General features: G+C 36.7%; 1 protein-coding gene across 8 annotated transcripts in view; it reads right to left on the bottom strand.

Moving 5' to 3' along the window:
- Window positions 1-7,639: 7,639 nt before the first annotated feature.
- The window catches only part of KLHL13 (kelch like family member 13), a gene marked incomplete at both ends in the record, with an annotated part of 394,445 nt that continues 377,597 nt past the window's right edge, over window positions 7,640-24,487 (bottom strand). For all 8 annotated transcript variants that reach the window (XM_080718603.1, XM_080718604.1, XM_080718602.1 and 5 more), the window contains 3 exons: window positions 7,640-8,127; window positions 10,521-10,634; window positions 18,537-19,332. In XM_080718603.1, the coding sequence (XP_080574729.1) occupies window positions 7,640-8,127; window positions 10,521-10,634; window positions 18,537-19,332 (1,398 nt within the window). The remainder of the gene's footprint in view (window positions 8,128-10,520; window positions 10,635-18,536; window positions 19,333-24,487) is intronic.

Here is a 24,487-nt window from a genome sequence, read left to right as displayed (position 1 = left end):
GCTTGCTGTAGTGTTTACTCTTTTGATTGATGTATGTCCATTAGTCTCACTTTTTTATTCTTTATGTTAGTTATTTGCCAAGAAATACATGCAACATAAAGAAGTATTTGGCAATTATCAGGTGATATATGATTAATGTAGACAGAAAAGAACACAAAATTTAAGTGGAGGTGAAATATCCACTCACTATAAGATCTGAATTGCATAAATTGGTTTCACTGATGAAAGATCTTGTTTGCCATCGATATTGTTTAATTATATAGTCATTCTATTTATCCACATTAATAGTTAACATTTTGTAAACTGACCCAAATCAAAGCTATTACCTAATAGTTAAACCTCATTAAGTGAAGGTTAGAAAATCTCATTCTAAAAATTACTTTGGTATAATAAATGAAGGAATCATTCCCACTGTTGTCATGTACATATGTGAGAATACCAATGCCAATCTCAATAACATACATGGGGAAGAGGAGGACTGTGGCAGGAGCTGGGGAAAAGCCTACCAAGTGCTGTGTTCAGGTATGTCATTATCACTGTGAACATCATTATGATATGATATTATAATGCATCAATAAAAGTATTTTTTAATTACAATCATGTATTCTGCATCTGAAATTAGTTGATGCACTGATATATTAGAATGCATTTTGTAGCAGAAAATGGTGTATTAACATAATAGCAAATTATATAGTATAAACAAAACTTTACTAATGTTAAATAATTATATAAAAACAATACACTTATATTTATTTATTTATTTTTGGCAAACACTGCAATTTATTAAATTCAACAGGTATGCAAGTTATTGAAAGACAGTTATGCAAAATAATACAGCTTCTCTAGACCAGTATGTGGCACCCTAGCTAAATGACTTTTTTGCATTCTGAGGAGGACACAGTGTTACTTGGGAACTTGATCTCCAAACTTAGCTGGGAATAGGAGGATCTGGGTTTTTAACTCTGGAACACGAAACTTGTTCTCAGATCAAATCCTTTCCAGGTCTCTGGTGAATCAACATCTCCTCTGTCTGGTGGCATCCGACTGTGGTGTGTGTGGTTTAAGGAGAATAGCACTTGGCATCAGAACTGGGTTCAGGTGCAGGTACAAACGCTTGGTAGATCTGTGGTGATGGGCAGGATTCTTAATCCCCATAAAACTGCTCTCTCTACAGAGCTGTGTTTAGGGTGAAATGAGATAAACATCTGAAAATACAAATTTCCCTGCTTACTATTTTATACAATATAAACATATTCATTTTCTTCCTATTTTCCTACTTAAGATCAGTTGATACCTGCTGGCATCTTTTTTTTTTTTTTTTTTTTTTTGTACCAGGATGGAAGCCAGGGCCATTCTACCTCTGAGCTACACCCCCAGCCCTATTTTTTATTCTTTATTTTGAAACAGGGTCTCACTGAGTTGCAAAGGGCCTCACTGAGTAGCTGAGGCTGTCCAGGAACTGTGATTCTCCTCTCTCAACCTCCCGAATGCTGGGATTACAAGTGTGCACCATCACACCCGGCAAGCTGGCCTCTGTCAGCTTTTTTTTTTTTAATTTATTTTTAAATTGGTGCATTGTAGTCATATATCAATCACATTGGAGTACAAGACTTGAGAGGATATACAAGCACACATCATCCAATTAGCCCTCCTCCAGCCCCCATCCCATTCCCTCCCCCTCCCTCCATCGCACTCCTCTTTGGTGATTTACTTTGATACATTTGTTTATGTACCTCCTGCGTTTTAAAGAGGCTCCGTCCTCCAGTATTACATACCCTCTGATTGGTCACATTAGTTGCTTCACTATAGGGCCCTTTCTATAGCTCAACCTCTTCCTGTTGCCCTTTTCCTCCTAGTTATTGCTGATTAAGAGAAGCGTCTGATTTATATTTTCTGCGATATTTCTCTGTGCATGCTGCGTTGCAAGTACCACTCTTGATGGTCCCAGTAGTGGCCTGGCTACTCAGTGGACTGATCCAGACCTCGCTGGCTCAAGCAGCGGCCTTGCCTCATGGGAGGCCCCAGTTCTGGTCTCGCTGGCCCCGGCAACGGTCTAACCCCTAAGCTGGCTTAGGTCCCGGCCTTGGAGGACGCAGGAGTGAACTTGCCTCACGCCAGGCTCCGATGCTGGCCATTGGCCCCTGCACTGGTCTAACCCCTTGGCAGGATTCCAATCCCGGCCTCTGAGGCCCCAGCACCGGCCTAGCCTCACGGCAGGCTCCAATGCCGGCCTCGTTGGCCCCAGCACCGGCCTAACCCCTCGGCAGGTTCCGTTCCCGGGTTAGGAGGCCCCAGCACTGGCCATGTCTCACGGCAGGCTCCGATGCTGGCCTCGCCTCACGGCAGGCTCCGATGCTGGCCTTGCTGGCCCCAGCACCGGTCTAGCCCTTCGGCAGGTTGTTATCCTGGCCTCGGAAGCCCCAGTACTGGCCTTGCCTCAAGGCAGGCTCCGATGCCAGCCTCGCTGGCCCCAGCACCGGCCTAACCCCTCGACAGGCTCTTATCCCGGCCTCGGATGTCCCAGCACCGGCCTTGCCTCACGGCAGGCTCCAATACCGGCCTTGCTGGCCCCAGCATCGGCCTCACCCCTCGGCAGGCTCCAATCCCGGGCTCGGAGGCCCCAGTACCGGCCTTGCCTCATGGCAGGCTCCGGTGCCGGCCTCGCTGGCCCCAGCACCAGCCTAAGCCCTCAGCCGGCTCCAATACTGGCCTCGGAGGTCCCAGCACCGGCCATGCCTCACGGCAGGCTGCGATGCCGACCTCACTGGCTCCAGCACCGGCCTAACCCCTCAGCAGGCTCTTATCCTGGCCTAGGAGGCCCCAGTATCGGCCTTACTTCACGGCAGGCTCCGATGCCGGCCTCGCTGGCCCCAGCACCTTCCTATCCCCTCGGCAGGCTCTTATCCTGGCCTTGGAGGCCCCAGTATCGGCCTTGCCTCAAGGCAGGCTCCGATGCCGGCCTCGCTGGCCCCTGCACCGGCCTAACCCCTCGGCAGGCTCTTATCCTGGCCTCGGAGGCCCCAGTACCGGCCTTGCCTCATGGCAGGCTCCGATGCCGGCCTCGCTGGCCCCAGCACCAGCCTAACCCCTCGGCAGGCTCTTATCCTGTCCTCGGAGGTCCTAGCACAAGCCTTGCCTCATGGCAGTCTCCAATGCCGGCCTCGCTGGCCCCAGCATCGGTCTAAACCCTCTGCAGGTTCCAATCCCGGCCATGGAGGCCTCAGTAGTGGCCTTGCCTCACAGCAAGCTCCGATGTCGGCCACTGGCCCCGGCGCCCGCCTAACCCCTCAGCAGGTTCCGATCACTGTCTCTGTGGTTATTATTTCAAAGGTTCCAGGTGTAATGTATCAGATCTCTGCCTCCCCTGAGTATTTGCCACTGGCATTGCCACTGCCTCCACCGTTTCAAATCTTTCCCAGGCTCTTTTTCCACTCTGAATGTTGTCCAGTGTTCCTAAGCATGCGTGATGGTAGCATTCGACATTTCGTGTAATTTCTCCAAAAAAAAATAAAGTTGGTAAGATCCGGTTTCTGCTTCTCCTGAATACAAGTCTCACCACCATTGCGGAGAACTCTTTCAACACCGCATTTCTCCTTGGTCTCCGCTAAACTCTCTCCTTATATGTGACGTCTGAGATTCTTAACAATATAGAGAAATAGCAGTCCTCTTTCACGGCAAATTTTTCCATAAGTTCCAGTGCATTTAGATAAGTTTTGTCTGCATCTCCAGTGTCCTGGCATCCATAACGGCTTTCTTACCTCCTCTCCGATATTTTTCTTTATCTTTTTCTGTTCTGGGCCCGGTTTCTCCAGGGGTCTGGCGTGCTACGCGCAGTTCGGCCTGGGGCCCAGAGTCCCGCGACCCGGGCCTCATCTGGCGTGCCCCGCGCGCGACCCCCGCCCAGAACCCAGCTTCTTACTGGGCCCAGTTTCTCCAGGGGTCTGGCGTGCTACCCGCAGTTCAGCCTGGGGCCCAGAGTCCCGCGACCCGGGCCCCATATGGCGTGCCCCGCGCGCGACCCCCGCCCAGAACCCAGCGTCTTACTGAGCCTGGTTTCTCCAAGGGTCTGGCGCGCTACTCGCAGTTCGGCCAGGGGCCCAGGGTCCCACGACCCGGGCCCCGGCTTTTGTGCGCCGCCTACACTTATATTTAGCAATAATCTTATGATATGGGGGAAATGGGTGCTTTCTAATTTTTACTAAAATTGTATTTTTATAATCACCAAGTTTTTCAACCCTGAATTATTTGAAATAATTTCAATTTAAAATAATTTTTTTAATCCTTAAGGATTTGCTCTGCATTTGCTTTCCCTTCTGTCTATCCCTAAATCTACCTGATGTTCAATGTACTAAACCCAAGGTTTAGTGGCTTGAAAATTAAAAACAAAGTAAAGGCACAGCAGCCAAGAATAAAATTAGAACCAGAGAAAAATTTCCATGCAAGAATGTCTGATTACTGCTCTTGAAAGGAAAACACTCAAAGGCCCTTGAAGTGGAAAAATAAAGTCATATGATGAAACTAATTAAAACACTACTTAATTGCCCTGTCGAGTGCTCCATCATGGGCTAATATGAGGGAATTATTTTAGAAACTCCCCCAAATATCATATACTTTTATATACATGTATTTTAAAAAGTCATTAATGTAATATTAGAAAGGAGAAAGTGTAAGTCATGACTTCATGTTTTCAGGCAAATACTGATTATCAGGTGAAATTTCTAAAATTATAGAAATAGACAAAGTAAATTCTTTGTCTTTAACACCATAAACACTGTGACAAAAAGGTAAATTAAGAGCCATCCAAGATTTCACAGATTCTGTTATTTTTTTTTCGGGTAGAACAAGTACCTAAAAAGGAAAAATATGAGAAATGCTTATAAAGCAAAACAATGACTGGCAGAAAAAAATTTTCATGGAGAAAAATAGTTGATGTGCCATGAAGGAAAATTTGTAATGATTTCCCAGCTGCTATAATTGTTTCATAATAGCTCTTACAGTAAAGTGTGAAATTAATTGCTCCTAAATAACATATGGCAGAGATGCATAAGGTAAGTTGTCAAATAGACTTGTGTATGCTTTGTATTATCCCCTGTGGTAGACCACTAACAGATAACCAATCCTATTTCCATTCTTTTTTGGGGACATGGCTGATATTTGCCAGTTCCTTTTGTCTTTATATGTAGCCTCAGAACTGACTGCTGGCCAGTAGAGTGCAGTTAGAAGTGATATATATCACTTTCAAGACTATAGCCTTTGTGCCTGTAACACTCCATTTTCCTTCTCCTGAAAGAATAGAGTTCTTTGCAGACCTAGAGGGAGAAGGTCACAGGATGGAAAGAACTTTTGTTGCCTGGAGTAGAGCCAACTGACCAGGAATACCCACATTAGACTGTTTGAGGATCATTAGTCTTGTGCATGCCTCCACTTTTAGGCAGGTGTTAGCCATGTGAAAATGGCTAAATTTGCTCTGTCTACAAGCAGAAAGTTGAAATCACTGGTCCAGTTGCTCTTACTTAATAATCTTCCTCAAGGGGTCTTTCAAATTTATATCAAATTCTCCCAACATTCAAAAGTATTGCTGGTGGGGAAGTTGTTTCTTAATTATGTTTGACTCAATACAGAAGTGGTGGTTCCTGGGTTGCTAATTACCCACTGGTGAAGAAATGAAAAGATTCTATAATTGTTTTATAGTAGCCCCAAATTTTTGTTTCAAATCTCATTTGATAAAGTAGAAGAGATTACAAATGTCCCTAAGATAATTCTCAACTAATATTTTACATAAACATTTTTCCTTTAGGATCCTATATAAAAAACAAATCTCTAGCTGAGAGTGGTGGCACATGCTTGTAATCCTAGTACTTGGGAGGCTGAGACAAGAGGATCACACATTCAAGGACAGCCTCAGCTACTTAGGACCTCCACAACTTATTGAGACCCTGTTTCAAATTAAATAATAAAAAATAGGGCTGGGGATGTAGATCAGAGGTAGAATGCTCCTGGGTTCCATCCCCAGTACTGAAAAAAAATCTCTGAGGTCATGTTACACAATCCCTTATCAGTAGACAAGATGGATGCTCTTGAGCGTCTGGGAAACTGACCCCAGAAATGGAACTGTTCTTAAGCCCCTGTGTGGTAGCATCTTCTTCTAGTACCAAATACTTGGAGGCTAAATCAGGACAATTGTTTGAGCTGGGGAGTTTGAGATCAGCCTGGGCAACACATCAAGACACCGTGAAAGGAAGGAAAAGCAAAGGAAGAAAGGAAGAAAGGAGAGATAAGGAAATGAAGAAAGGGAAGTAACTGCTATTCTAGATTAGCTGTGTCTGGCAGTTCTCCTGTAGAAATAAAGTAGAGCCAATTAACATATTCCACAAAGTAACTCCTCAAAGATAACCAGTAATGGATTTTTACCAATCAGGTTAGACACAAACTCTTCCTTGAATAAAGTCATAAGCCTTCACTTATCCAAGTTGAATGGTGATCTATAACCTGATCATTTGTGTTTTGCAACAGAAAAGATATTTAATAAAAAAGAAAGTCAAACCAAACAATAATAGGATGCTTCGGACCAAAATGACATTAAATGTTTTTTATTGAACAAAAAAGGATAAAACATGGAAGTTGAATTCATTGAGCAAAAGCAGCTTTCCAGGTGAAGCTGCTATCTTTTGTGCTAAATAACCTTAGGAACTGAGAGTATAGAATACATATATGTAAGTTACCTCAACAGCAAAGGAGAAGGAGCAGAATACAGTTTTTGAAGATAAAATTTGGTCAAGTGACAAATTTAGATGCTCAATATTTCTAACCCTTATCCACCTAAATTCAGTATGGGTCTAGGTTTGTGCAATCAGCATGTTCATACTGAATTCCCATTTTACTGGAAGCTGCTTTTTAAAAGCATTTTTAAATTTCACATTTATTTGACATGACACTCAATTTTTAAAAATTTGTATTTGATATAAGTATCTGTGTGTGTATTTATACACACTTTAAAAACCCCAAATATTTTTATAAGTAGAGGGGGTCATGCTTCTTTCAAGTCAATATTGGTGAATTTCAGTTATTTCTCCTGTGTGTCTAAGAAACTTTATATGTTCTCAATGCACCCACACAGTCAGGTGGGTTGACAGATACATCAAAAATACTTTATGAAAAGAGGGAGGTAGCTCATGCGAATTGGCAACCTCTTGTGTATTGTTTCTTGTTGGAGCAGGCTGCCTCCCTTTAGCATCTTATAGTCAAAGATGAAAGAAAAAATTTTTACTTTGAAGCCTAGTGAGCACAGTTGTACATTTATAATCCATCTTCAACTTGGTATATAATGTAAGATGACAAATACCGTACACTCAGTACACAGCATTAAAAAGTACTGATGAAATATTTCATAGACAATACCTTTTTCATATGTTAAACAGCTTTTATGGGATACATTTTCCAGAATAGTTTTGTTACCACTTTATAAACATTCTAGGCCAAACAACAGCACAAATAACATCAATGTCATCTTTTTTTCCAATATCTGTATCAATTATTGGAGGCTAATCCTAACATATATACTACTTAAGAGGGGGAAAAGAAGAAAGTTCATGACACATCGCAAAGATAGAACTACAGCATCTTAGTTGTAGGGATGGTTTCAAGGTGCAGAAAGAGGGGACTCTCTAGAAGGTGATGGTGTGGTTTGTTCAGGTGGAAAAACTGTGAGTGTACAAGCTCGAATGCCACCAAGGGACTCTGGGAGATCAAAAACCTTATGCCACTCATCTTTATCTGGGTCATATTTCTGCACTATCTCGACCATACAACGATTATTCCAAGAATACCCACCAACCACATAGATTTTATTTTCAAAGACAGCAACTCCAACATCACTCTGCCCTCTTAACATGGCAGCAATTGGGGTCCACTGGTCAAGGATAGGTGAATAGTATTCACAGCTGAGGACATCATCATAATCACTGGTTCCTCTGAAGTGATTGCCACCAATGACATAGAGCCTTTCTCCCACTGTACACATACAGTGCAGACCTCGGACAGTTGTCATTGGTGCCTTCTGGATCCATTTGTCAGTATCAGGGTCAAAGCACATGAGCTCCTTTTGGAAAGTGTCATGAGTGATTCCTCCTAGAGAATAAAAATAAATATATGAAAGTATCACTACCAATTTCACTAACCTGTATGGGAGGAGGGAGTGGGAAGTGTGATCTGGAGGGAAATACATCAAGAGATGTGTGCATCTACAAATGTATTTCTTTGAATTTCATTGTGGTATATAATTATAATGCATCCATAAAGGATAAAAAGAATTAACATAATAGTGTGTGGTAAGCATATCATAAAATATAAAAGCAAATAAAGAGTCTCTATCAGATAATGAACCTTTAGCTATATATTATGCCATATTATAGCTTACCAATAGTGTTCTTTTAAATGTCCTCTATAAATATTTTCTAGATTAAAAATAAAGAAAATATTTTTACATTCTTAAAGAATGAAAAATGGCTTATTTTACTGCAATGATTTTATCATATGGAGGCCCATGTTATTTAAGAGGCTTTACTGAGTGTAAGTATATTTTGGCCTCTGTTAGATTTGAGTTCACAATACATTTCAACTACAAGGCATCATTTATTGGGTACCTCCAGGTGACTATGAAGTGAGATTTTTATCAAAATACTTTTATAAAGCTGAAAGTCTTGTGCAAACAATGTCCAAGCTCATACAAATATACAGAATGGTTTGCTTTCATAATTTTTAATAGGCAAGGTGAAGTAAAATAATGGCATCTGTTATCAGAATGGACATCTCACAAGATAAAGAATTGGAATTCTGAATCTATATGGTAATTCATGTATACATTAGCTGTTCATCTCTTAAGTCTATATTATTTACAAAGTATACTCTTAGACCACATATAAATCAGTCTGTTCCATGAAAGTATCAGACTATATCTTCTATAGACATGAGAGAGACCTAGGCTAATATTTAGTTAAATAGCCAAAGCCCTACTATCAAATGGCCAAATGACAACCACTATATTCTTTTCTTCTATGCTTTAAAGAATATAAAGCAAAATAGTGTTCATCGGTTTGAAAATTAACTTGATTCCTATCCTATCCTTGATTGAGAAGGTCATTTCTGCAATATCCCAGTTATGCAAATGCACCATTAAAACAATTCTGGTGTAATTTTCTCCCAGAGGATTTGGAGCTCTCATTATAGTGATAAAGCAGCTACACATAAAATACATAGATGTTGTAAATCATTGACTAGTGTAGCATATGAGTTCCTGAACAGCTCTTTCAATATAAGATATCCTGTAGTTGCTCATGAATTTAACACCAGAAACCTGCCATTTGCACACTTACAAGTCTTCCATTGAGTCTTCTTGATTACAGATTTCATAAGGAAGTGTTCAGAGAATCATACCACAAACATTCCCTTAACACCTTTGTTCTCTAATAATGTATTTGCTGTCCTTGCACTAGAAGGACTTCAAATAGGGTAAAAACTGTCACAGGGATATTGGATAAGGACCAAATGATAAGAAACTGCCTACCAAAATTAAATATCAATACCAGAGGTGATCATTACATTAAATAAGTCTTTCTTTCTTTCTTTCTTTCTTTCTTTCTTTCTTTCTTTCTTTCTTTCTTTCCTTTTTTGGTGGTACTGGTGTTCCTGGAAACCCTTTTACCTCCGGGCTACACTCCCAAACCTATTTTATATTTTTATTTGGAAACAGGGTCTCTTAAGCCAGTGAGCCTGGCTTCAAACCTGTGTGATCCTCCTGTCTCCAGCCCCAAAGTGCAGGGATTACAAGTGTGCGCCACCACGCCTGGCAATAAGTCTTCTTTCTAAATTCTACAGTGATTTGAACACCAACAATTTAAAAGTGAAAACCGTTACTGGGATATTGAATAAACTGTAGCCATTTCAGAATTTTTAATAGAAAATATCTCTGCATGTGTCTAAAATACTAATAATCATCACAGACTTTATCATTCAATCACACCATAGTAAAACTACATTATGATGCTAAAAAAGATGAAATATATGTATTATGTGTTCAACTAAAGAGAAACAACGTAAGAATTATTATGCATGGTTAATGCATACTTTACTCTTATATGTTATATAATGACATGTTTTCTCACATAGTTCAGGTAAATTTTAAATAAAGTTTATTAATTGCTGCTATATGTGAATGACAAATATGAATGGTATTTGTTAAAATACAGAGTATGGGGATTGAAAAGCAAATTGGAGAATCAATGCATTCTAAGTACTTCCAAGTCATACATTTATAACAATACTGGTTTGCTGCTAGTCTTATAAACATACAGAGCACCCAAAACATTTACATGCAAATGTACACACCAAAATACCTCCAAAAATAACATTACTTATGTTTTATTATCCATTTTACTGAAGTAATATTACTACTGCTATATGCAAAAGAACATAGAGTTAAGAGTTCATTATCATTATATTGTGTTCACATGATACTTGTTTACCTGAAATATACATCACCCCTCCATACACAGTTCCAGCATGTCCATAGTGAGGCTCACTCATTTTGGCAACATAGGTCCATTCATTTGTTCTTGGATTGTAACACTCCACTGTAGCTGTTTTAAAAAGGGAAAAATAAAATTATCTTTAATCTCAAATTTTAAAATCAATTATTTTTTCTTTTAAGTGAAATGGTAATAACAGCCAAATCTCTGAAACATGCATATGATAGGTATGAAAGATCCTAAGGACTCTTATAATAATTATCGAGACTATATTAATATGAACAATTAAGAGATATTATAGTAGACTACATTATGTAAAAATCTAACACGTTTATGCCATTGCAGAAATTGCTAAGGTTCCCTTCATCTAGAATCTGGTTACATGTTTATAATTTCACATTTCTCAAATTTCTTTGTTCTAAAACCATGGGATGAAAAGATTAAAAAAATCAAAAGAAAGGATAATCACCTCAATTCTTGGCCCACATGTTGATATACCATACACAAACAAACAATAATATATATGAAGCAAATTTTTAAAATTGAGAATGAAGTATATACACTATTTGGCTTATGTTCTAAAGTCTTGGTATATTTCATATTCATACTACAAAATAGACACTTCCAATAATTTCTACACAAGTACTCTGTGAAGACAATAGTTTGTATCTATCTACTATCATTGCAACAAGTACTATTCATAACCTGAATTTGATTGACAGCATAATACTAAGTTAAGATTTTTTACTAAAGGTACTTCTTCTCAGCAATAAATTTATCATCTTTAACAGAAAAGTATTTTGGAGAAGTGACCTCAATTTTCTTAAATATCTTTCAATCAGTATGTTTTAACCTCAAGATTAGAACAATAACAGTTCAGAAATATGGACAATTTATTCCATTTTTAATGGCAGAAGGAATTAGGACTATTATGGGGACTCTGCTAAAAAACATAGAGTCTAAAATTGACTTGAAAAGGTCACATTATTTATTGCAGACACTGTCAACTACTAATCCAGTTTCTTACCTCCCTTAACCTTGTTTCTTTCTTTCCAACAGAATTTTCTTTCTTTCTAAAAACACTACTCAGAGAAATATTGCACCAAGCTCAAAACAAAATTCAATTCAGCAGGTTTCCTTGAAAGTTTTGACCAACCACATGCTAATAGTTTTCATGAGTGACCTGCAAGCAAAAGTGTACCAAGCAGGGCTATCTGATCAAGCCACCAGAATAAGGTTTAGCTACTTATAGCCAAATGCAATCTGACTTGATAAATCAATTTTGAATGATATTCCCTACTTAATAACTACAGGTGAGAGGGAGGGAAGGAGAGAGGAGGATTGTTGATTATTTTTCTGTTAAATCCACTAATCTAACTTAATCATCAAATTCATGAATGAGTTGTGTGTGGTGGTGCATACCTGTAATCCTAATACTTCGGAGGTTGAGACAGACCAGCATTAGAAACTTAACAAGACCCTGAACAACTTAGACATTGTTTAAAAATAATAAAATAAGAATAGGGCTGGGGAGTCTACCTAAGAGATAGAATGTCCCTGGGTTCAATCTCCAGCACCACACATGCACACATACACAAAACATTCCTAATGAAAAGTACTATTTTCTCCAATTACACCTATATTTTATTGTCTCTCATATGCCTTTCAACTGATTTCTACATACTTTAGGTTTAAATTTTCAGTCTTATTTTAAAGGCTTTTGCTGTGTTCATTTTAATCTACCCTCTTGCTGGCTTAGTTCATTGCTCCATTCCTAGATCCTTACCAATTCGATTTCTCTTAAACCTTTCTACAAAATAGCAGGAGCCTGAAAACTTTTTCCTCAAAATAAAGGCAATTTCCACAATTAATAACCCAATTAATGCCCCAATAATGTTTGACTATTTCAAGGAACTGTTTTTTAAAGTTTTATTTTAGTTTTAACTGACACATAATAATTTCACATAGTTATGGGGTTCAATAAGATGTTTTGATACATTAATACATTATGTAATGATCAAATCAGAGTGATTAGCCTATCTGTCACGTCAAACATTTATGTCTTCTTTGTGGTAAGATGCCTTTTTAAATGTTCATTTCCATTTGCCTTTAGCATGACTTTCACTTTAAAGACAAGGAAATCCTGCTGAGTGAACATTATTACCTCTCTCTTTATATTTAGCAGAGCACCTGGTATATTGATTGGGACATGGCATTAGCAAAGTAACTAATGAAAGAATCTTATATGATAACATTGTTTAATCATACATCATAACAGAGAAAGTGTTTGAAAAGATTTCAGATTCTCTTCCCCACCTATTTGAAGCTACATGCAGGTTTTGCTACAGATGTATGTTTTAGTTAGTGCAGAACTATGTCTTGAAATTTGAAAATTCTAGATTATATATGTCCTCCCCTATGCCTACTTCAAGCTTTGATGTGATTTCTATTAGTTTTATTCTTTTTTACAGTGGACTTATAAACCAAATGTCTAATCACTATTAATGGTTACTAATATTTTTCTATGTAGAAAAATAACGCTGTTTTAGTCTCTGTCAGTCAGTTAACTACATTTTTTCAGAATAAGTATTATAAGAATCCATCTAGACTTTTTTACACAGAAGCCTCTGACTGCAATGATATTAACTACCAATAGCACAAAAGCTATATTTATCATCCTTAAACTTTTCTTCTTCCATCTAAATAATCTATCTCTTTTAGCCTTTCTTGCCTTTTAGACTTTATTATCAACCTTTAAACTTCCTCCACAGTATTGCTGTGGTTATTAGTAAAAATTAATGGTATTTAGTTTAAAAATAGAGTAAATTCAATTAGCAAGAAGGTCCTGTTTCTATCTTCTATAGTTATAGGCAGTCAGATATAGGTAAATGAAAATAACTTTAAAGGAAATGGCAAGGAGTTGGAGCCCACAAAAGATGGCTCCATCATAATCTATGAGAGTCAAGAACAGTAAGAATGCAACTGGAAAAATCTATAGCAGGGGTCAATAAACTTCAGCCCATAGGCCAAACCCAGTCCACTGACTATTTTCCTAAAGCCCACGAGATAACAATACAAATGGTTTTATATTTTACATGTTTGGAAAATAATGAAAAGACTATTTTAAAACATATGAAAAATATGTTAAATTCAAATTTAAGTGGTCATAACTAAAGCTTTCTTGGAATACAGAGTCTTCCATTTGTTATTTGCCTTTGCTCTTATCATAGCAGAGCTGATGAGTTGCGACAGAAATTGAATGATACACAAAGATGAAAATATATACTTTCGGGGCCTTATAGAAGTTTGCTGACCCCCAATCTAGAGATTCAATTTCAAGAGTCTAGGGACCTCATGATTCTCAAGAGTCTAGAGAATCTCACCAGCTTAAGAATTATATTTAGGTTTGTTATTTCATATTTATCAGGGGTTCTTACTTTCTCAGATGATTCTACTGGGGCCTATAATTGGACCCAAGGGATAATGTGAAACTTACTTGTTCTCTGAGATTTGAACTGAAGAAAACCATTTGCATAATTGATGGCTCCCTCAGAGCAAGAATTGTAGTGTACTGGTTAGTGATCAAGAAAACCTCATATCCATTCAAGGATATGGAGACATTTAATAAATTTTAGTAATTTTATTGTATATTTATTTGAAAAACTCTAACATATTTTCTATAAATTATTTCATTATTTGAAGGCTTGGTTATTAATATTTAACTGAAGTAAAATATATCTCTGCTGTTGTATTCTTTAGTATAGAAAACCCCAGTGGAAGATCAATTTTTATATGATATAATTTTGAAAGATGCCAGAAATAACTGATCTCTTTTAACTTAAGTGACAGTTCTTCTAAACTTCCCCTCACCTCCCATTGTAATCAATGCCAGGAAAAGCAGACTTTCCAATGAATTACATTTCAGCTGATAAGTCTTTCTTTGATGTACTATGGCCTTAGTTTTGCCTTAGTTCCACACAATCTACAAAAGAATTTTAAAAGGAAAAATATAGTAAGCCAGGTGTGGTGATACACATCTGTAATCCTAGTATTTCAGAGACTGAGACAGTAAGATTGCAGGTTCAAGGGCAGCCTCAGCACTTAGTGGGACACTGTTTTAGGAGATTATAATTAAAGTTATGTTGCTTTAAATTTTTGCTCCCAGCAGCCTGGTCTATGGTAAAGAACTGCTAATGGGGAAAAAAAGCAATTTGCGCCCTTGTAATATTATTTACTGAATTTCCTGACCCAATAGAATAAAAACTCTAGAAGCACAGAAGCTATGTCTGCAACCAACATAGCATAATAACCGGAAGTCAGTAAATAGACCAAAAATAACTAGACTGGTTGAGGAGAATAACCATATGTCAGTGCCACTTGTTTAAATTATTTAAAAATTAGCTTTCATTTTGAATATTAAATTTACAAAAAGGTTAAAAAATAGTGCAAAGAATCACCAAATACCCTTCACTCAACAAATGTTATCTTACATAACTGCAGAACTCTCATTAAAATAAAGAAAATAATGCAGTAAGAAAAACAAAATAAAAGTAAAGTTAAAAAAACTGGGATAACCTAAGTGTAACTCCACCCATGGATTCTATTCCCAGTACCTTAAAATGGACAAATACATTAAAATGATGCAAAATGTTTCACAAACTTGCCATTGTTTTTTTAATAGTTATTTGGAGGTGCCAGGTGTGCTGGCACATGCTTGTAATCCCAACATTCGGGAGGCAGAGACCAGAGGATCGCTGTTCACGGATAGCTTCAGCTACTTATCGAGGCCCTTCACAACTCAGTGAGACCCTGTTTCAAAAACAAAAAAAGACAAAAAATAGGGCTGGGGGTGTAGCTCGAAGGTAGAATGCCTCTGGGTTCCATCCCCAGTACCGCAAAAATAATAATAATGATAAAAATATTTTACAGAGGCAATGGTCATTGTGTATATGAAGAATAAGTGCCATAAGTAATAATAATTTCCATTCCCTTCTCTATTCATATAGGAATATGAATGTGCCAATGAAATCAGTTAAGATGGTAACACTTATTTTATATAACAGGTGCTAGTGTGTATGTAGGGGAGGTATTGCTTTTAAAAAAAAGTATCTGTGAGTCAGTAGAAAAATTAAAAACTCAGCCTCTGGATGGAACCTTCACAAATATAAGAAAGCACATCCTTCTAACCAAAATCTGTTATTCCACAAAAAAAATTGGACCAGGAATATTGGAAAGGTCAAGTGATATAATTTTTCCTACTTATATAAAGAAATTATTACTGGATAGAATTCAGAAGAACACGTTGATATCAATCACTGGGAGCAGAGGTGATCACTGACAGTAACATCAGGTTTAGTTATCTCAGCGATGCAGAATATGACAACACAGACAATCTACCTCTTGCTCCTACTTGAATAATATAGGGAGAATTTAACGGGTGTGCAGGAGAGGTCAGAGAAAAACAAAGGTGGTGTTTTTCTCATTCCTAACTTGGGCAGAACACAGAGCACGTCAGTATGGGTCACAAAAAGGAGTCTTTAGCTTTTTGGTTTTATGTAATGACCCTCATTGGCCTAATGATTATAAGTCCCAGAAGAATAAGACCTCTAAATAATATTAGAAACAATATACCAAAAACTTATTAGTTCATAATAATAGGGGTGATAATGCTAACAAGCAACACTGACTTTGAAAATGGGCATCATTTCTATTGAGAAAATAACTTTCAAAATTACCACTGACTATCAGGGTTAAAGACCTATTATAATTTGTGAACTCTTAAATATTATATTAGTCAATTTCCTAAAAAATATAGAAATCACTACACTACATCATTAACAAGAAAGGGCTTTATAAAAAGGAAAGTGTTGGAGCTGAGATTAGTTATTCTCTCCAGTAAAGAACTCATTCTCATATCCATGGAACTATCTTTTGTTTCTTAGAATATTGGATAAAAATTCTGAGAGAAGTACACTGAATTTATCTAGAGCCAATGCCACTATATTTAACTTCCTTAGGATTATGAAGACTAACATACTGGCCAACTATAAGAATTATGATTGTAACAGAAAATAGAAGAAAAATAGAAAAAAGAAAAGGTCAACTAATGGTAATGATAGATATATGCCAAAATATAAAATGCAGTCTTCCTACATTTCTTTCTGCAAAAGCTATATTATCCCAATTTGATCTAATATAACAAAAGTATACCTTTTTAAATGAATTTATGTTGCCAAAGTATTTGTATGCTAAAGTAACCTTATGAATGGTTTTAGATTAAGAAGACAAAAATTGACCATCAAATACTTTACTAGATTAGTTTATAATGAAGAAAACTGATATTTCAATAAGAGAAAATACTTTATAAAACCAATAGTCACAGAACATAATAATTATAGTAAATAAAATTTGGATAATACTAAACTTTGTGAATTTAATCTTTAAAGAATATTGTTTTACCATATAATCTCTAATATATACCAAATTATCCTCTACTAGATAACAAATTATCAAACTGAAGAAACAACAAAAGCCAGTACTCCAGAAAGAAGGACTTATACATATCAAGTGGTCCTTAGGGATACATGCCAAACTTCTCACTAAGACTCTATTAGAACTTAGGTTAATATACATTTTAATTGAAATTTCAAGATAAAAACTACAATATGTGCATATATTACCATCTTGTACCCCATTAAGATGTGTAACTACAACACACCCATTTAAAAAATTTACTATAGATGAGCAGATAACGTGACTTAATTGAGGGGATGGGAGGAAGAGAAGGAAAATTCTCTAATGCACATGATGGACTTTAATAAATATATCAATGTCAATCACTAAGCCAAACATGAGACGGAGGGAGGGGGAGGGAATGGGGCGGGAATTGGGTAAGGGCTAATTGGGTGATGTGTGCATGTATGTCTCCACCATCTTGTACCCTGTTAATTTGTATGACTACAGTGCACCAATAAAAATTTTTAAAAATTGAATATTGTGTTTCCAAAAACAGCTCAGTGGTGTCTGAAGAACATTTAAAAATATTAACAATTCAAAATTTATATTTATTTGTATATGTAAAGGTATACAGATTAGATAGAGAGTATAAACAAAAGTCTAGAGTAAATATATATGCAGTGTGGTACCAATTTTTGATACTGACAACCAGATAGACACTGAATGCTAGAAATTTAATTTAAACTATAAAATTAATTATAATTTTCATTTGTACTTTGATTTTAATATATAATTTGTGTTATTTGTGAAGGAACATATTTTACAAAAATATAAAAATATTTTTTATTTCCGTGAATTTATCATTTTGTGAAAATATATTAAATCACATAACTTTGAGTACAATTACATTTTAGTATTAATTTCTTTTTTAAATATACTATAATTGCTGCATTGGAATACATTATATTGAGGTTTAGAGTAATGGAAACATACATGAAATAGTACCCAGTGTGTTATCTTGTAAAAATGCCAAACAGAACACTCAGACCTTTATAATAAATATTAAATTTATTTGTCTTTGACAGTCTGCCAAAGTAGCCATATAAAAATAGTTAACACCAAAATCTATATATGCTGGGCAAATAAAATATTTTGCAACCAGGTGTGGTAGCAGTACTTGGGAGGCTGAGAGAGGAGAATCATAGGCTGAAGTCTAGCCTTGGCAATTTAATGAGACCCTTAGAAACTTTAGTAAGATAAAAATATAATAGGGCTTAAGGTGTAGCTCAGAGTTAGAATGTCTCTGGGTTCAATCCCCAATGCTACAAAAAAATATTATACAACGTACTAGTGTATTAAAATCTGAACCCTGGCCAACTATATCTGTTCAGACAAGGAATACAGATGGTCATCAATATTTTCTAAGAAAAATTAGTTAAAAATGAAATCCTATCTTTATTTTTGTCTTCAATTTTAAAGAAATACTAATTTTTTATTTGAAAAAAATCTTCAGGTAATAAATCTGTCTCTGTGCATAATATAAATATGCATACTTACGCAGTTCCCCAGCTGCATTTCGCCCACCAACTGCATACAGATATCCTTTGAGGGCACTTAGGTGGAAGAAGGTGCGTTTTTCATTTAAAGATGCAACTTGCATCCATTTGTTGTACCGAGGATCGAATCTGAACACAGTATCAACTGCTGTTTTCCCTTTTGTGTCATAATTGCTCTGTCCACCAACGACATAGAGGAAATTTCCAATGACAGCAATGCCATGCTGGTACCTTGGGGCATCCATGGGGGCAAGGGACTTCCACTCATGGGCCTTTTCATCATACATGCGCAATTCCTTACTGACCACCAGCTGCTGTCTCAGTACTCCTCCTAGTGTAACCAAATGAGTGGTGTCAGACCGAATGGCAGTCCTGTCTGACTGCATAACTGGCTGCATATATGGCATCATTTGGTAATTGCTGGCTTCCAAAAGCAAATTCACACAGGTATTGTCCGTTCTCATGAAATCCACTGTTTGCACATAATTAATGAGCTCCTGTGGTGTCATCAGTGGGAATCTTATGTTCTTCATCAGTTTTGCAGCACAGTCCATACGAGGCTCTTCCAGGCGAAGCCAGCGGCAGGTAGCCTTAAAGAGCTCAAGTTCAGTGCAATGCTTAAGGCTATTACTGGAAAGCACAAAGGCAAGACGCTCAAAAGGGAGTTTCAAAAACTCCCCAGTGCTCAGTAATGCAGGAAAATTCTTTAAGACAAAACTGTTAACGTATTTATCCACTTCTGTCAGATTGTAGGTATTGGCAATCCGCCCAACTTCGACACAGTTGTCCAAAGTGACCTATTGAGCCAATAAAAAAATCAAAACATGGCTACGTTTTAACACTTGTATCTCAATCACACAAATGTCTATTTTACAATAAGGGTGAATTATGATTTCACTGTCCATGTACATGCATATAAAGATTCATATCTAACTGTATCAATGCCAAAAATATGCGCAGGATCTCTACCTAATTCAATAGAAAGGTGACTAAAAAGGAGATGATAAAATCAATAGGTTAGCAACTAATCTATAAAGGAAGGTTAGAGATTTATTTGGGCCAAAATAGTATTCTCTCCTTAAAAAATGTACCCTCCTATAAATACTACCTGATAAAATTTTTCCCAGATGGAAAATTTGGGTAAATAAAAGGTTATTCTATTAGGGTTCATCTAAATTCACTTGAGTCTTATAAGGACCACCCAACAAGCAGTTTTCTTTCAGTTTTTCTTTCATGTAAACAGACATAATTCATTACTATTGTTCATACATGTTTTTTCAAAAATTATTGGAAATGAGGCAGGAACTGGGTAAGGGCTAATTGAGTAATGTGTGTATGTATGCCTCTACCATCTTGTACTCTAGTAAGATGTATGACTATGGCCGGGTGTGGTGGCTCACGCTTGTAATCCCCGCCCTTGGGAGGTGGATACAGGAGGATTGTGCAGGTTTGAAGTCAGCGAAGCTGGCTTAAGAGACCCTGTTTCCAAATTTTAAAAAGTATAAAATAGGTCTGGGAGTGTAGCGCGGAAGTAGAAGGGTTTCCAGGAACCCCAGTACCACCAAAAGGATGTATGACTACAATGCACCAATAAAAAAAAATTTTAAAAAGTTATTGCTCACAATAAAAATAATTTAATAGCACTACTATTCCTAGGACAAAGTTATTTTCCACATCATTTATCTGGAAATATAAGCAAAAGAATATCTTCCTGGAGGGCAGAAAAAAATGTACCTATATGAAATCACTAAAACAGATGAGTTTGGAAGATCCGCTGATTCTATCTGGGTAGTGTAGCTCTTCCTTAGTCACTGTCTTACTCTCAGCATATTCTAACTCTATCTGGAGCCAAAATGAGTAACAGAACAATGTCCCCAGCATAGACTAAATATAACACAAAGCAGAAAAGCAGGCAAAGGAGAGAAGTTATAGAGTAACCCTTCCTCTGTGGTATTATTTTTCAATGCTCTAATAATTGACTTGTCACAAGAAAAAACAGAAAAATTTTATCAGCAAATACAAGAAAGAAATAAGAAAAATAATCCCACCAAACAAACGCTCATATGTTCATAAACAAACATAAAGACAGGTCATAGGCAAAGAGCTCAAATGTGTGTATGTTTGTATTTTTAAAATTTTGTCAGGGTGTATATTCAATATGTCACACATAATTCAATGATGTATTGCTAGCCTCAAAACTGTATTGTTAACATATATGTTAGGTGCTTAATAATAATCTGGATAATCCTTCAATTAACATTTCATTTAAAAGCTGAAATAAAGCTAGAAGTGTACTTATGTGAATAAAATAATAGGATGTCTAATACATTGTTGTTGGTATTGCAAATTAGTGTAACCATTTTGTAAAACCCTATGGAGGATCCTCAGAAGAATGGGAATGAACTTACCATACGATCCAGCAATACCACTTCTGCGTACACAAAAGGAAGGAAACCAAACTACCAAACTAATGGATGCATATCTATGTTCATAGCTGTGCAATTCACAATTGTCAAACTATGGAATCAGCCACAAGGTCCATCAACAGATGAATTGATTACAAAATTATGGGATATTTCCATAGTGGAATTTTACTTAGCTAGAAAAATGAATAAAATTACGTCATTTGGAGGTAAATGGATGGAACTGGAGAATATCATGCTAAAGAGATTAGTCAGGCACAAAAAAATAAGAAATTGGATGCTCTCTTTAATATGCAGAAGCTAGGGAGAAAATGAGTCATAGGAGGAACTCTAGATGAAGGAGAAATGATAAATTAACAAATAAGGTGGCCTAGCTGAAGTAAATGGAAGTTATAAAAAAAGGAAATTCCATAATGTACATGATGTACATTCACAAACATATCATAGCCAATCACTAAGCCAAATATGAGAAGGATGGATGGGGGGGAGGGACTGGGGTGGGAATTGGGGAAGGGCTAATTGAATGATGTATGCATGTATGTCTCTATCATCTTGGACTCCATTAAGATGTATGACTACAATGCACTAATAAGAATTTTAAAAAATAAATGAAGTGGAAAAGTCATAGTTAAAGGTTAATTGGTTATTTTTCATTGGTTAAGCTTAAGGTTTGTTTCACTGCTTATGTTGAGTGGGTTTTTGTATGGATCTTAGGGGTTTTCTTTGGTACGAGTTTTAGAGGTTTTTTTTTTTTGTGTATTTTGTGCCACCATGCTGCTTGAGTTTTAATGGCCCTCTAGTTAAATATTCTAAAAAGGTAAAAAACTACTGCACTTTGAAAATATTAAATGTTTAAAGCTTGTTTTCAAAATTTCAGTGTAGAAAGAACTTTAATTTCATCTCGATTCATCTAATCTCACTTGAAAATATGACCATAATTTTAAGCAAGTATATTTGAAAGCAGGATTATAATATAAAATAATCCAAATAATTATATTGGCATTTAAAAGGATAGAGCAGCAAAAACAAGGGAAAAATTCTTCAATCACGTATGCGAACATATAAAAATTCCTTTAAAATAATCAAGTGTATAGTTAAGTTGCCTTGACAGATATTATTATAAATTATTGTAAGCTGGGTGTAGTGGTACATGCTTATAACCCCAGTACTTGGAAGGCTAATACAGGAGGATTGCAGGTTTGCAGCCAGCTTCAGCAACTTAGTGAGGCCTTCTGCAACTTAGTGAGACTCTGTTTCAAAATAAAAAAATAAATCAGGGCTGGGATTGTAGCTCAGAGGTAGAATCCTTGTGGGTTCAGTCCTCAGTACCACACACACACACACACACACACACACACACAAACACTGTAACTTAACAACCTTCCTTGTCTTCCTAAAAGCAGTTCCAATATTATGATTGTGCAAGTGGTATTCTCATTAAAATACTAGGACTCACTGCTACTGTGCTTTTCAAGTTACACCTAAGATACCCAAATGCTGTAACTAATATAATTTTATATTTATTTTTTTGTGTGTGATATTGAATACACACTTGTAATCCCAGTACTTGGGAGGCCGAGACAGGAGGATGGCAGGTTCACAGCTAGCCTCAGCAGCTTGTGAGGCCCTCCACAATTTAGTGAGATCCTGTTTCAAAATAAAGAATAAAATAGTCTGGGAGTGTATCTTGGAGGCAGAATGCCCATCGGTTCAATACCCAGTGCCACGAGAAAAAATATGTCTATTCATTTTTATAGACAAATCAAATTTAGATTAAATGTGAATGAAATATGCATACACACACATATACACACACGCACACACCATACAGAAAATACACACATCACAAGGAATGTCCTCAAAGCAACAGAAATTTTCTTTTCAATGATTTCTAATTTTATTCATTTTTCCTTGTGAGAAAAATGTTTTCCCTTCCCCTCTGCTGTTTACCTGTTTCTCACATATGCATAGTCTATATTTTCTGTTTCAACTCTATACCTTCAATCATGTCAAAAGCATTTCTCTTCATTTCATCTTGAGCTCCCACCCCCATCACTGATAGTAAGTGGAACCCATAACATATCTGTATCAAAGGGGAGAAAACAACTTAGAAAATCTTTTTAAAATTTTTGTATTGGTGCATTGTAGCCCTACATCTTAATGGGATAAAGGACTTGTGTAGACATACATGCACACATCAGCCAATTAGCCCTTACCCAATCTCCACTCTATTCCTTTCCCATCCCTCCTTCCCATGCTTGGCTTCATCATGATGTATAAATACAATGCACCAATAAAAAAAAGAACAAAATAACAGATCCTATAAATTCTAATATTAATTACAAGCTTAAAAGAAAATCATTACTGCAGAGAATGGTGAAATTGGATAGGGGTTTGGTTCTTTTATTGAGCCTACATCTCTGGTATAGAAAACTATTGTTTCTATCCCAACTAGATAAGAGTGGCTTTACTATCATATTCAAAGTTCAAGATTAAAATGTAATACCTTCTGTATTATTTGTCAAATCACGTTTTATGTACCACTGCTCTTTACCCACACAAATTTTTAAAAATAGGATGGAACAGAATTGTATTAGAATGATGTTTTTCTTTCTTTTTTTGTGGCACTGGAGATTGAACTCAGAGGCATTCTACCTTTGAGCTAAACTCCTAGTCCAATTTTATTTCTTATTTGAAAACAGGGTCTCACTAAATTGTGGAGAGGCTCCTTCCAACCTGTGATCCTCCTGCCTCAGCCTTCCAAGTACTGGTATTACAAGTGTGTACAACCACACCTGACAGGATTTTTTTCTTTCTCAAAGTTCAAACCCAAGTAGTGTTTTGGCTATGTGAGTTATAATCTCACTGTATCATTAAAAAAATAAAGCATATTTCCTTCAAAACATTTGATTTCAGCATGCAATTTTACTAGAATTGTATAATTTATTAGAACATTAAATAATTAATTGTGCTTAAAAATTATTATCCATAATTACTTAGTTCATGGGAGTTTTTTAAATCTTCCTTTGTTTAATATATATAACATCTTGACACTTTCAGTTCCTAAGTAGAAGACTACTGTTTTCTCTATTTCATTTGACTGCTGAGAAAGAAAGGGGAAATAAAAAGAGCAAGCTGAACACAAGGTTAACTAAGAAACATGAATGGAAGAAGAATAAAGGAAAATTTGAATTTCACATGTTCCTAGGACTAACAATACCACATTTTCTCAAATTATCACGGATTCTCAGAGAAAAGATTCCCACTATAAAAACTCACAGATAGCTAGGCGTGGTGGCACACGCTTGTAATCCCCGCGCTTGGGAGGCGGAAACAGGAGGATCACTCAGGTTTGAAGCCAGCTGTGCTGGCTTAAGAGACTCTGTTTCTAAATAGAAAGTATAAAAATAGGTCTGGGAGTTTAGCCCGGAGGTAGAAGGGTTTCCAGGAACCCCAGTAACACACACACACACACAAAAAAAAAAAAAACACAGATTTATCCTCAGCAAGTAAGGATGAAGGATTGAAA

This window comes from Muscardinus avellanarius (assembly GCF_963383645.1).
Source record: "Muscardinus avellanarius genome assembly, chromosome: X".
NCBI classification, from domain to species: Eukaryota; Metazoa; Chordata; class Mammalia; order Rodentia; family Gliridae; genus Muscardinus; species Muscardinus avellanarius.
This window is presented reverse-complemented; position numbering and strand designations above follow the sequence as displayed.